General features: G+C 37.0%; 1 protein-coding gene across 1 annotated transcript; it reads left to right on the top strand.

The window, feature by feature from the left end:
- The first annotated feature begins 11529 nt into the window (after window positions 1-11529).
- Window positions 11530-14880, top strand: UBQLN2 (ubiquilin 2). Its single transcript, XM_007189929.2, has one exon. The coding sequence runs from the start codon at window positions 11810-11812 to the stop codon at window positions 13682-13684; it is 1875 nt and encodes a 624-aa protein (XP_007189991.2). The 5' UTR covers window positions 11530-11809; the 3' UTR covers window positions 13685-14880.
- Window positions 14881-15788: the final 908 nt, after the last annotated feature.

Below are 15788 nucleotides of genomic sequence, written 5' to 3'. Positions count from 1 at the left end.
TTTCACAGAACTAGAAGAATACATTTCACAATTTGTATGGAAACACAAAAGACCTCGAATAGCCAAAGCAATCTTGAGAACGAAAAATGGAGCTGGAGGAATAAGGCTCCCTGACTTCAGACTGTACTACAAAGATACAGTAATCAAGAGAGTATGGTACTGGCACAAAAACAGAAATATAGATCAATGGAACAGGATAGAAAGCCCAGAGATAAACCCACACACATATGGTTATCTTATCTTTGATAAAGGGGGTAAGCATATACAGTGGAGAAAAGACAGCCTCTTCAATAAGTGGTGCTGGTAAAACTGGGCAGGTACATGTAAAAGTATGAAATTAGAACACTCGCTAACACCATACACACAAAAAAATCTCCAATTGGATTAAAGAAAGTGAGTCATTTGTTGAGACGTTGATGGACCTAGAGACTGTCATACAGCGTGAAGTAAGTCAGAAAGAGAAAAACAAATATCATATACTAACGCATGTATGTGGAACCTAGAAAAATGGTACAGATGAAGAAGTTTGCATGGGAGAAATTGAGACACAGATGTAGAGAACAAACGTATTGACACCAAGGGGGGAAAACCATGGGGGGTTGGGGATGGTGGTGTGCTGAATTGGGCGATTGGTATTGACATGTATACACTGATGTGTATAAAATTGATGACTAATAAGAACCTGCTGTATAAAAAAATAAATAAAATAAAATTCAAAAGTAAAAAAAAAACTAATACTAGACTTTCTTTGGGTTATTTGTATGGAAATATGTTAATATAAATGTTTCAGACATTACATGAAATTCTTAAAAATCTTATATGTTCTGGTATAATGTTATAAGTCATAATTCTAGTTATTACTTTAAAATATATATCTCAGAAATAACTAAATTTCCTTGTCAATTGAATTATTATGAACTTTCATGAAATCTTTAACCATGGTCATTTTTAAGTCTTTTGTCATTTACAGGCAGTTCTGTGTGTACTCTGATGCTTTTGCAGAAATGTTCCTATAGAAGGGTTTCATCTTCAAGGAATTCATGGAAAAGACTCTGACAAGTACAGGTTTCTGGTAACTGACTATACTGCTGAACTGACTAAGCATTTTCAGAACTCTAATGGAAAAATGATGTATTCATAAAAGTGCTAACAAAAGGTCAAGATGAAAAAAAGTTTAATTACATGGGACTGCGTGAACTGATGAGGATGATTATAATTTTTGTGACTTTCTGTTTGAATTTTAAAAATGTGATGTAAATTTATGTAAAAAGAACTTAATGTAAATCAAGAAAACAAACAAACAAACCAAAAAAAACAGAAAAAAAAATAAGTTTAAAAATGTGTGACTGGTAACTTTTAAAAATTGTGCATCACTGTGCTGTACATCTGAAATGAACAGAATATTGTAATCAACTCTACCGCAATTAAAAAAAAAAAAAGAATAAAATACTAGGGATAAATTTAACCAAGGATGTGAAAGACTTATACTCTGAAAACTATAAAACTCTGATGAAAGAAATTGAAGCTAAAAAAAATGGGACAATATCCCATGCTCTTGGATTAGAAGAATTAATATTGTTAAAATGGCCACATTATCCAAAACAATCTACAGATTTAATGGAATCCCTATCAAAATACCCATGCCATTTTTCACAGAACTAGAACAAATAATCCTAAAGTTTATATGAAACCACAAAAGACCCAAGATTAGGAAAGCAATCTTGAGAAAAAAGAACACAGCTGCTGGTGTAACCCGCCCATACTTCAGAATATACTACAAAGCTACACTAATCAAAAAAAGCATGGTATTGGCACCAAAACAAACACATAGATCAATGGAAAAGAGAAGAGAGCCTGGAAATAAACCCATGCCTCTATGGTCAATTAATCTATGACAAAGAATGTAAGAACATACAGTGGAGAAAAGACCATCTCTTCAAAAAGTGGTGCTGGGAAAATTGGACTGCCACATGTAAAACAATGAGATTAGAACATTCCCTCACACCATATACATAAATAAACTCAAAATGTTTTAAAGACCTAAATGTAAGACAGAAAACCATAAAACTCTTAGAAGAGAACATTGGCTGAACACTCTCTGACATAAATGGTAGCAATATTTTCTTGGATCAGTCTCCTAAGGCAAATGAAATAAAGGCAAAAATAAGCAAATGGAACCTAACTAAACTTAAAAGATTTTACACAGTAAATGAATCTATCAACAAAAGAAAAGAGTACCTATGGAATGGGAGAAAATATTTGCCATTGATGCACTGACAAAGGGTTAATATTCAAAATATACAAACAGCTTATACAACTCAATATCAAAAAAAAAATCAACTCAATTAAAAAATGGGCAGATGACCTGAATAGACATTTTTCCAAAAACAGACACACAGTTGACTAACAGGCACATGAAAAGATGCTCAACATCACTATTTATTGGAGAAATGCAAATCAAAACAACAATGAGATATCACCTGGCACCTTTCAGAATGCCTATCATCAAAAAGCCTACAAATAACAAATGTTGGAGACTATGTGGAAAAAAGGGTACCCTTGTACTCTGTTGGTGGGAATGTAAATTGGTGCAACCACTATGGAAAACGGTATGGAGGTTATATGGCTATATACCCATAAAAGTGAAAACATTAATTCAAAAAGATACATGTACCTCAGTGTTCATAGTAACACTACTTAGAACAGCCAAGACACAGGAGCAACCCACGTGCCCATCAACATACGACTGGATTAAGAAGATGTGGTATATATACATAAAATGGAATACTAGCCATAAAAAAGTATGAAATGCTACCGTCTGCAGCAATGTGGATGGATTTAGAGAGCATGATTCTTATTGAAATACATCAGACAGAAAAAGATAAATACTGTATGGTATCACTTATATATGGATTTTAAAAAAATACAAGGGAATGTATATGCAAAACAGAAATAATCTCACAGATATAGAAAGCAAACTTGTGGTTACCAAAAGGGAGAGAGAAGGTGGGAGGGATAAATTCGGGTTATGGGATTAACAGAGACAAACTACTATGTATAAAATGTATAAACAACAGGATATACTGTATACCAAAGGGAATTATAGCCATTATCTTGTAATATCCTAATTGCTAAAAATACTGAATTTCTACACTGTACACCTGAAACTAATATAATATTGTAAATCACCTATACTTCCTTAAGAAATAAAGTTTGTCATCATATACTTAAATTGCAAAAATGTAGATTTTGAAGTATTATGAATACTGACATTTTGAAATAAACTGTTACTCTCTTAAATATACCCAACAGAATCTAAATACTGTAGCAATTTGAGATCAGCTATCATTTGTTTTTTTTGTTTTTTTTTGTTTTTTTTTTTTAACATCTTTATTGGAGTATAATTGCTTTACAATGGTGTGTTAGTTTCTGCTGTATAACAGTGAATCAGCTATACATATACATGCATCCCCATCTCCTCCCTCTTGAGTCTCCCTACCACCCTCCCTATCCCATCCCTCTAGGTGGACACAAAGCACCGAGCTGATCTCCCTGTGCTATGTGGCTGTTTCCCACTAGCTAGCTATTTTACATTTGGTAGTGTATATATGTCAATGCCACTCTCTCACTTCGTCCCAGCTTACACTTCCCCCTCATCATTTGTTTTTAAAATACATTAAAATAATTTTCTTTAACTATTGGATAATTTATATTGTTTCTTTTTTTCCTCTAATGTATAGTTCCATTTATTATCACCCCAGAATTTTTGTCCTAATTTTATATATTTTTTGTTAAAAAGCCTTTCATTGATCACTGTATCATATTTCCCTACCTCAAAAACTATTTAAGTTAAAATTAATTTTAAAGGTTAAAAACTGTTCCTTATTAATTTATCATTCAATTATTGTCAGTATATGATTGATCAAAATAATATAAATGCATCACCAATCTTTGTAAATTTTAAAAAGTAAAAAGTTAAAATTTAATTGAATATTCATTTGAGGGATTTTTTCCCTATTATTTTATTTAACCAAACATGAATAGTACTCATTGCTAGCAATTTTTTTCCTTTAAAATTTTTATTGATATAAGCACTAAAATATATAATAAATAAATGAATAGATGGGGATTAAAGGATTTTATTATAGTAATTTCCTTCCATCTTTAATTTCCTTGCAGATAATAGGCCAAAAATCACATAATTATCCATCTTCATAAATCATTTTAATCATTTATCAGCTGACAATTCAATTAGGTCCTCCTTCAATTTTGTCCAAGACAAAGAATTGGAAATTACAGACTTGCAAAATGATTTATTACGTAGTGTTTAGAGTCATTCACTTTCTCAGTGTGGACACCAATATGTACTTCAAATTTTCCCTTTGTAAACAAACTCAAGGTTTTCATCCCCAGAGGCAATGCAATATTGTCAAATCTTAGATGAATGACAGAAGTATGCCTTTATTTTGTAAAGCGGGAAAAGGTAAATTGCAAAAAGGGACATTTTCTAGCAGATCAATTTTAGGAAAGAAGCTATATGGAAATTGAGTATCTAGAAATTGATTCTCTTTAAGCTACTATATTTATCCTCCTACTGTTTGAAAAGGCTTTGTGTAGACAAACTCAATTTGAAGACTTGCCATAGATAATACTGCTACCACTGCTGTATCTGGTGGAACAACTGATTTTTACCATTGAAATCGAGCAGAAACCTGTGGGCTCCCAGGCACAAAAGCCTTTCTTTGTCCCCTATTTCTTGTTTGTAGGAAATAGGCTTCATTCAACCCCATCTCATATCCTGCTCAACTCCCAGTGTTCAGTTGGAAGTTCCCAGTGTTCAGTTGGAAGTCTCATAGCTCTGATGGTAAATGACATGGAAAGATAAACTGAAGGAAAAGTAAGTATTGGCTGCTATCATCATCCTCTTCATCGTCACCATCATCGATGGAGTGTTTGTGCCAATACAGACATATTTATACTCCCCCCCAGGGTGAATAGCCCACATTCTAATAAAGTGACACAAGTGTGTTCTTGGATTTTGCAACTCACCTCAGTGCTTCAGTGCTTCTACCATTCAGAAGATAGAATGAGGGAAGGGATGGCTTGAACTCTTCCAGAAAGGGTCAAAAAACTCCAATGCCTATGGGACCAACTAGATAAGCAATTTAATAAAGTGGACTTGGTAGAGTCAGAGCACATGCCTTGTCTAAAAGGGACAGCCACTACTCAGCTCCAGTCAAACTGTGGCCCTTCAAGTGTATTAGTCTAATATAGCCATATCATCCAGTTTTAAAAGAAAAGCTTGAAATGTGGATTCGTATGGGAAATTTGCCAAGTATTAGGTGTTGGCAGGCCAAAGCCAGTCTATGAGTTGCCAGTTTGTAATTCATGTGCTAAAGCTTAAAGTGGGTATATAGCACCAGAATTTCTGAACATTCAAGAAAGCCTGACTTGTTCATTCTTTTTTATATGCAAACTAAATGAAAAATCAAGATTATTAGGAGATTACAGGTACTATAGATTTAGAACAAGAATGATAGATGATTTGAATATACATCTCTAGAACATAATATGTATCTGCCAGGTAGACTATCTTTGGTCTGATCCTTTACTGGTTTTTTTGCTTTTGTTTTTGTTTCTGTTTTTTTTTTTTTTTTTTTTTTTTTTTTTACCAAGGGTAAATTTATTTCATTTGTTTTATTTCAGAAGAGAGGGTGTGTCAGAGCAATTGATGTCTCTATCATGTATTTACTACAACTGTGAAATGTATGCATGTTAGTCCCAGTTTTGCTGATGAAGAAACTGAGATTCAGAAAAATGAAATGAACTGCACTAAGATCATACAGCCATAAGTGACCAAGCCAGAGTTGAAATCCTGGTCTTTTTGGCTTAAGTCTAGGCTCTTGCCATTGTACCACCCTGCTGTCTCTCTAGTTCTGCTTGTATTATTTGCCCCTATGTGCATCAGTAGGAGTGGGGAGCAACCATAGGATTTCCCTTAAATTCTGTAGATATACTCCATTTAATTAGTACAATCACTTCAAGACCCCAACAACAGAAATTACTTCCTCAGGATAAATTCCTAAAGAAGAATTACTCAGTAAAATTGTCTGCATGTTTTATTAAGCTTTTGGTGTTTATTAGCAAATTGTCCTTCAGATAAGTTGAACCTACCAAGTAACCTAATTCCCAGTAGGAATGAGGTCCTGTTTCCTCTAATAATAAGAACAATAATATTATTCATATAGTGCTTACTATGAATGGGGCATTGTTCTAAGTGCTTGACATATGTTAATTTATTTGATTTCCAGAAAGCTCATTTCACAGATGACGAATATCAAGGCACAGAAAGGTTAAATTACTTGCCCAACATCATGTAGTGAACAAGTGGAAGTAGTGGAACCAGGATTTGAAGCTAGGCAGTCTAGACTGACTATGTCAGGACTGAATATTATATTGTTCTCTTTAATTTAATAGACAAAATATTTCAGTTATATTAACTTGTATTTTTTTACTTAAAGAAGATAACATTTTTTTCTTTTTCTTTCCTCCCTCCCTTTTCCTTCCTTCCTTCCTTCCTGACTCTTTTTTCCCCTTTTGTGACATTAACATACTAATGTCTTCTGTCTATTTTTCTCTTATGGTGTTCATTTAAAAAAATGATTTGTAAGAAGTGTGTTATGTCAAGAATATTAAGACTTCATGTGTTATAAATGTTGCAATTTCTTTTAGTTTGACTTTAACCTCTTAATTTTTATTGTATTTTTGACATATAGAATTTTAAAAATCCTTAGGAAATCTGTCTATCTTTCCATTTATGTTTTTTTTTTGTTTTAGAAAGGCCATAACCAAACCAAGGTTATATAAATATTTGCTACAATAGTTTTCTGCAAATTGTATGATTTCATTTTTTATCTAGAATTTATTTTGGCATTTAAGATGAAGATTCATGGATTCATGGAAAGTTTCACTCTTTCCACCTTTCCAACATGTTAGGGATTTATTGTGTTTCTCATGTCATTTTTGTCAGTTCAATGGTATTTGGTAAAGATAGGAGGTAAAAGCATAGGCTTCGTTGCCACCTTGATAAGAAAGCTGATTTTAAAATAGTTAATTATTTCATTTCTTATTTTTTTTTCTTACAAGTTTCTTACGTGACCTGTTAAGGTTTTCTACTTCTTGAATATACTTTGGTCATGTACACCTTCCTAGAAAAGTAATACAGTGATCCATTTTTCTTTGTCATTAGCAAAGATTTGCACAAAGTCTTTTCTCATGATTCTCAAAAATATACCCTTTATCTGTGATTAAATCTACTCATGGAATTCTAGTTTTCATGTAATTACCTTGTTGCTCTTTTCTTAAGTTTCAGCTGATTAATGTTGTGCTTCTCACTAACAAAGGCATGTTCATTTAACTGCTGGAATGCTAATTTTATTTAGTTGTAATTTAAAACATTAAAGTGGATATATTTTGGACTAAAATGCAAAAAATAACATGATTTATAAGATAAATGAAGAGAATTCAAGATAATGTGCTTTTGGCCAAACTCGTTGAAACAGAGGGTAGAATGGTGGTTACCAGGGGCTGGGAGATGAGGGGAATTGGGGAGATGTTGGTCAAAGGCTATGAACTTCCAGTTACGAGATGAATAAGTTCCAGGGATCTAATGTACAGCATGGTGATTATAGTTAATAATGCTGTATTGTATACTTGAAAGTTGCTAAGAGAATAGATCTTAAATGTTCTCACCACAAAAAAGAAAAGGTCATTATGTGACCTGATAATGCTGCAATGGTAATCATTTTTCAATATATACGTATATCAAATCAATGGGCTGTACACCTTAAGTTTACACAGTGTTATATGTCAACTATATCTCAATAAATCTGGGGTGGAGAGAGAAAACAATGGCCAAAATAACACTAAATCTCTATCTACTGAGCCCAAACTGTGGTCTTCCTCCACCTCCCATGGGGAGACCTCTTTGACAAAGTCTTTCAGTTTCTCAGAAATTACCCTCTATGGAAGAACTCAGGATGATTGCTATTTATTGTTTTTTTTTTTTAAATTTATTTATTTTTGGCTGTGTTGGGTCTTCATTGCTTCGTGTGGGCTTTCTCTAGTTGTGGTGAGCAGGGGCTACCCTTCGTTGTGGTGTGCGGGCTTCTGATTGCGGTGGCTTCTCTTGTTGCGGAGCACGGGCTCTAGGTGTGTGGGATTCAGTAGTTGTGGCAAACGGGCTTAGTTGCTCCGTGGCATGTGGGATGTTCCTGAAGCAGGGATCGAACCCGTGTCCCCTGCATTGGCAGGTGGATTCTTAACCATTGCACCACCAGGGATAAAGAGCTTACAGTAGGAAAAAAAAAAAAAAAAAAAGAAATGTGCTTTTAGGAGAATTCAGGAAGAGGATGAGTGTGCTTTTGCCCGTGCTGTGTTCCTTGGTGAGAGACTTGTAAGAGAATCACCTAATTATAATGATTTATCTATTTGACTTGTTCTTCAAAGACCTTCTTAGATTTCCTTAGCAAATTTCATTTTTTGAGTCTGTTAAGTCATTAATGTTTGATTTTTATCATTTTGTAGCCATCACCCTGCTTCCCTCTTTTTTCTGTTGTCCTCTTTATTTGAAAGCCTAATTAATTTTTTCTCTCTCTATTCTTTGGTATTTAAGATCTTTGAGTGTATACATTTGACTCTGAGCTCATTCACATAGTTAAATCAAATACCACTAAATTGAAGCTTGATAAGAATGCAGATTCCTGAGCACCACTTATATTTTGGTAGGTTTGGAGTGGGGTCTAGAAATCCGTATTTTTGAATGAGATCCTCAGATCACAAATAGGGAAATCCCATCATAATTATGAATGTTTATGTTCTTATTATCATTATTTTTCTAAATTCACTCTAATAAGAACTTTGATTTGCACTTTGTCCCAAAAGTGCTTAATTCTGTTTTAATTTTCAAGTGGTTGAGTTTTTCATTCACAGTTTCATTATTAATATCTAGTTTTGTTCTACTGAGATCAAGGAAGATGACCTGTGATACTTTCTTAATTTTTTTTCTTTTTTGAGAAAATTAAAAATCTAAAAAAAATAAAAAATAGTATTATAACAAATACTCATATCGCTACCACCTAGAATTAACTCTTGTTATTCTGCCATATTCGCTTCCATTTAAAAGAGAAAATATATTTTTAGAGATTTAATTAAATTTCCTTTTAATTACTGTCCTGTGTCCTATTTCATTTCCTCTTCCTCATGGGTGCAAATTTGGTATGAATCATTCTAGTATATTTTCAATAGCTTCACATACATATGAATGCATCTATAAACACCATAGAGTGTTTTGCTAATTAATTAGGTTTTTGAGATCTATATATATAAATATATTTAGATCTAGTTCATTCCTTTTATCTTCTGTATTCTAATAATCACATTAATCACACTATATTAATCCATCCCCCTATTGAGAGACATCATATACCTATATTTTTTTCTTATCTTGAGATTTACTAAAGCATTTGTGGCCTAAATGCTATTAAATGTTGACTGGATACTATGGGGAAAAGGTACTTTTTTGCACGGTATAAACCAGAATTAGAAATTTATACATAAATTTGAAATTATTCATTCTATTATTCAAGAGCTAGATCTTTATTTCTCCTACTTAATCTGTAACTAAATTAGATACATGTGTTAATAGCTGCCACTACTATTGTGTGCCTGTCAATTTCTACCTATAATTTCTCACCAAAATACCTTCTCATTTTTAAAAGTTGTAAACGCAGTGCATACTTATAAAAGCCATCAGAAATTTTTAAATTTTATTTTAAAAAAAGGAACAGGGGACTTCCCTGTTGGCACAGTGGTTAAGAATCTGCCTGCCAATGCAGGGGGCACGGGTTTGATCCCTGGTCTGGGAAGATTCCACATACTGAGGAGCAACTAAGCCCTGTGCCACAACTACTGAGCCTGCGCTCTAGAGACTGCGTGCCACAACTACTGAGCCGCGTGCCACAACTACTGAAGGCCGTGCGTCTAAAGCCCGTGCTTCGCAACAAGAGAAGCCACTGCAATGAGAAGCCCGTGCACCACAACGAAGAGTAGCCCCCGCTTGCCGCAACTAGAGAAAGCCCTCATGCAGCAACGAAGACCCAACTCAGCAGAAAAAAAAGGAACAGTTATTCATAATTTTAGCACCAAGTAATAACCACCATTAACATACTTGTGTATAGTGTTCCAGGTTTCTTTTTTTTTTTTTTTTTAAGGGATCTTCCCAGACCAGGGCTCCAACCCGTGTCCCCTGCACTGGCAGGCAGACTCTCAACCACTGCGCCACCAGGGAAGCCCCCAGGTTTCTTTTTATACATACACATACATTGTCTTTAAAGACAGTTTACACATACAAACTGTTTATAAAAAATAGTTTTAAAATAAAAATATACTTACTGTATTTTTTGGTACTGAAACATATGTGATTGTATAATTTCTAACTGTATGGACATATATAAAACTGAAAGTGAAAATACTCTGTAATTTCCCTGTAACTACCATTTATTTCATGTACACTTTTTACCATACAAATTAACCACCCATTTCTTAAACAGTGAATATTATTTTTTTGTATGGTAATATCATAATATATCTGACCAATCCTGTGTAAAGAGACACTGATTATCTTTTAAAATAATTTTTTTAATGCTGCAGTGCACGTACATTTTATACATATGTATTTTTGTGTCCTTATCCAATTATTTTCATAGGTGAAGTCTCTAAATTAGGCATTTCCAAATAAAGGTGGAAATATTTAAAATGTTTACATATATGTTAAAATTGCCTTAAGATAACAACTTACACTTCAATTGGCATGACAGTTCATTTTCTCAGCTCTCTCTCAATGATAAGGTTTATTATTATTTTTCATCTTTGCCAATATAAGACAGAAGAAGAATCTCATTGTTTTAATTTGAAATTCTTTGATTGCTAGTGAGCTTAATCATCCTTTTATACGCCCATTGGCCATTTGCACTTTTTTTGTAAAATGCAGGCTCTTGCCCAGTCCTCTTCCCTTCCCCCAAGGGGGGGTGTTCATCTTTTCCTTTTTGCTTTGTCAGAGTTCTTTGGTTCTCATTTTTGATCTTTTACTTCGGGTCGGTTTGATTCAGGCTTTCATCTTTTCACTTCACTGCCTGATGGTATGTGTATATATATATATATATATATATATTCTCATTAGTCTTTAATGTCCTTTATAGAAGCTGGCTCCCTTTCCTCTCTTCCTCCTTCCTTCCCTCTCTTTTGTCTTCTGTTGTCCCTTTGTTTCTTTCTCTCTGTTTCTCTCTCTCTCCGTCATCTTTTTTTTTTTTTCAGTACATAAGTTTTTAATTTTGACCGAGTCGACTCTATCATCCTGGGCCTGGCGCCGCGTCAGCAGAGGGGGGCGGGGAGGCGAGCGCGGAACTGGGGGAGGGGAAGGGGCGGGGAGGAGCGGGCGGAGCAGCTGCGGGAGCTGCTGGGAGACCGCGCGGTGGGATCACACGGCGGCGGCGGCGGCGGCGGCGGCGGCGGCGGCGGCCCAGAGATCTGAGCGGCAAGACCTCGGCCCGCGGCCTACTCGGAGCCCTCTCTCCACCGGAGGACCAGGGATCTGCTGTCTTCAACACAGAGGTACCGTGCTCCGCGCTCCCCGCCCAGCCCGGCCCAGCCTGCTGCGGCGGTGCCTCCTTCCTTCCTTCTTCCCTCGCTCTCTCTCTCGCCCGCCCGCCCGCCCGCGCCTTCCCTGTCTGCCTGCGTCACTGCGGCCGCCATGGCTGAGAACGGCGAGAGCAGCGGCCCCCCGCGCCCCTCCCGCGGCTCTGCTGCGGCCCAAGGCCCTGCCTCTGCCCCGGCGGAGCCCAAAATTATCAAAGTCACTGTGAAGACCCCCAAAGAGAAAGAGGAGTTCGCAGTGCCCGAGAACAGCTCAGTCCAGCAGTTTAAGGAAGCGATTTCGAAACGCTTCAAATCCCAAACGGATCAGCTAGTGCTGATTTTTGCCGGAAAAATCTTAAAAGATCAAGATACCTTGATTCAGCATGGCATCCATGATGGACTGACTGTTCATCTTGTCATCAAAAGCCAGAACCGACCTCAGGGCCAGTCCACCCAGCCTAGTAATGCCGCGGGAACTAATACTACCACCGCGTCGACTCCCAGGAGTAACTCCACACCTATTTCCACAAATAGCAACCCGTTTGGGTTGGGGAGCCTGGGAGGACTTGCAGGCCTTAGCAGCCTGGGCTTGAGCTCGACCAACTTCTCTGAGCTCCAGAACCAGATGCAGCAGCAGCTCCTGTCCAGCCCTGAGATGATGATCCAAATCATGGAAAATCCCTTTGTTCAGAGCATGCTTTCGAATCCTGATCTGATGAGGCAGCTCATTATGGCCAATCCACAGATGCAACAATTGATTCAGAGAAACCCAGAAATCAGTCACCTGCTCAACAACCCAGATATAATGAGGCAGACCCTCGAAATCGCCAGGAATCCAGCTATGATGCAAGAAATGATGAGAAATCAAGACCTGGCTCTCAGCAATCTTGAAAGCATCCCAGGTGGCTACAATGCTTTACGGCGCATGTACACTGACATTCAAGAACCCATGCTGAATGCCGCACAAGAGCAGTTTGGGGGTAATCCGTTTGCCTCGGTGGGGAGCAGTTCCTCCTCTGGGGAAGGTACGCAGCCTTCCCGCACAGAAAATCGCGATCCACTACCCAATCCGTGGGCGCCACCACCGGCTACCCAGAGTTCTGCGACCACCAGCACAACAACGAGCAGTGGCAGTGGATCTGGCACTAGCTCTAGCAGTGCTACGGGGAACACAGTGGCTGCAGCTAATTATGTCGCCAGCATCTTCAGCACCCCAGGAATGCAGAGCTTGCTGCAACAGATAACTGAAAACCCCCAGCTGATCCAGAATATGCTGTCTGCACCCTATATGAGAAGCATGATGCAGTCGCTGACCCAGAATCCAGATTTGGCTGCACAGATGATGCTGAATAGCCCTGTGTTTACTGCAAATCCTCAGCTTCAGGAGCAGATGCGTCCACAGCTCCCTGCTTTCCTGCAGCAGATGCAAAATCCAGACACACTCTCAGCCATGTCGAACCCAAGAGCAATGCAGGCTTTAATGCAGATCCAGCAGGGGCTACAGACATTAGCCACTGAAGCACCTGGCCTCATTCCAAGCTTCACTCCAGGTGTCGGGGTGGGGGTGCTGGGAACAGCTATAGGCCCTGTAGGCCCAGTCACACCCATAGGCCCCATTGGCCCCATAGTCCCGTTTACTCCCATAGGCCCCATTGGACCCATAGGACCCACTGGCCCTGCAGGTCCCCCTGGCTCCACTGGCTCAGGCGCCCCCCCTGGGCCCACTGTATCTAGCTCTGCACCCAGTGAAACTACGAGCCCAACATCGGAATCTGGACCCAACCAGCAGTTCATTCAGCAAATGGTGCAGGCTCTGGCTGGAGCAAATCCTCCGCAGCTGCCGAATCCAGAAGTCAGATTTCAACAACAACTGGAACAGCTCAACGCAATGGGGTTCTTAAACCGGGAAGCAAACTTGCAGGCTCTAATAGCAACAGGAGGCGACATCAATGCAGCCATTGAGAGGCTGCTGGGTTCCCAGCCATCGTAATTACATTTCTATACCTTGAAAAAATGTATCTTATTTTTGATAATGGCTCTTAAATCTTTAAACACACAAAATTGTACTTTACTTTCACTTTGATTCTTTTAACTCTGTCTAGTTATAAATTTAATATGCATTTTAAGGTGGAGTCCTTTCCTACCTCTTTGTTTCCTCCCTCCCTCCCTTCTCTCCTCCCTTCCCTCTTCCCTTCCTCCCTCCCTCCCTCCCTCCCTCCGTCCCTTCTTTCCTTCCTTCCTTCCTTCCTTCCTTCCTTCCTTCCTTCCTTCCTTCTCTGTTTTGAATGGTGGGAATCAATGCCGTTTCACTCAAAGGTGTTGCATGCAAACACTTCTGCTTTTATTGTGAGTTTTGGAAACAGGTATCAACCTTTACAGTTGGGTGAACAAGTTTTGTTCTACAGATGTCCAATTTATTTGCATTTTAAACATTATCCTATGATAGTAATTAAATGTAGAATGAAAATATTAAAAACATAAATTAATTGAAGCTCTCTAATTTGTGGTACAATATTGCTTATTGTGACTTTGGCATGTATTTTTGCTAGCAAAATGCTGTAAGATTTATACCATTTGATCTTTTTTGCTATATTTATACACAGTACAGTAAGCACAATTGGAACTGTACATCTAGAAATATTACAACAGAATCTCTGAGCAGAATATGTATAACCAAAATGAGAAAGGATATAAGAAATATTTCTGGAGCTCGGTATATCTCACAATTTTGTAGAATCTTACAGCATCTTTGATAAACTTCTCAGTGGAAATGTTGGCTAGGCAAGTTCAGTTAAAATATAGTAGAAATGTTTATCCTGGTATCTCTAAGTATACATTTAATTGTACAGAAAACTTACAGTGTGACATTGTGTCAACATTTGCAAATTGATTGTATATGATCTTAATCTTAGTGCAGCCTGAAGGATCAGTATAGTAATACCAGGAAAGTGCTTTTTTTAAGACTTCCTTCTCAGCTTCTCCCGTAAAGAGACCCTAATACGCATTTTGATTTGTAATTGGAAATGTAACTTTCACTGAAAATGTCATGTGACGTTTGCATTACTTTTAACTGCTGTGTATAAAGGAAACTGTATCTTTTGATTCTATCAGTTATTTCTCTTGTGCACAGGGAAAAATGCATTAAAAATGACTAAAAAAATAAAAAAATTAAAAATGGATAAATCTTTTCCTTTTTGCCTTCTGGCCCTAGGATCATGTTTAGAAGGATTGCCAACCCCAAGATTATATAAATCTTATCCTGTATTTCTCTAATTTTGATGGTTTTGTTTTTTAAAATAAGTTCCTTTGCCCTGTCTGGAATTATTTTGATGTATAGATTTAGGTATTCTAATTTTTTTTTCCCCCAAAGGGTAGACAGTTGTTACCTGGTTTTTATCTCATTGTCCTCATCCCCCCCTCCATTTGCAATGTCATACATATATATACTTTATTCTGTGTTTGAATTCTCTTTAGTACCACTGAACATTGTAGCCCCAGTACACCAGCCTGTAGTTATTGAGTTAGAAATGACTTCATATCTCTTAGGGCAAGTCCTCCTTTTGATCTTATTTATTTTTATTTTTCACAATTTTCTAATGATTCCAACGTGTTTATTTTACCAGATGAACTTTACAGTTATTAGATTTCCCTCCCCCCCAAAAAAAAATAAATTGGGAATTTGATTAGGATTGTCTTAAATTGATACGATAGTGAGAAGTACAGAATTACAGTGCTCTCCAGAAACATGATATATTGCCTCATTTTTAAAAAGCTTTTACATCCTTCAGGAGAGTTTTATTTATTTAAGTCCCATATAAGTTGTAATAAATGTATTCCTAGGTAATGCAGATATATGGGAAACAATACTGCAATTGGGAACTCTTATTCAGTGTGTTACCTATGTGGTCATTTTTGCTATATAGGGGAAGAATGTATTTTCATAGATTAATTTTAAGTTGGCAGTTTACTGGAATCTATTAAATTCAGAGACATTCAGTTGATCCTTTTGAGTTTTTCCTGGTAAGCAATCATATCAATGATAAGTTATAATGATAGGTTATTTTCAAAATTTATAACATAGGTTCTGATGGCAT

The sequence above is a fragment of the Balaenoptera acutorostrata genome, chromosome X, assembly GCF_949987535.1.
Source record: "Balaenoptera acutorostrata chromosome X, mBalAcu1.1, whole genome shotgun sequence".
Classification (NCBI taxonomy): Eukaryota; Metazoa; Chordata; class Mammalia; order Artiodactyla; family Balaenopteridae; genus Balaenoptera; species Balaenoptera acutorostrata.
The sequence above is the reverse complement of the archived record's forward strand: the minus strand, read 5'-3'. Positions and strand labels throughout refer to the sequence as shown.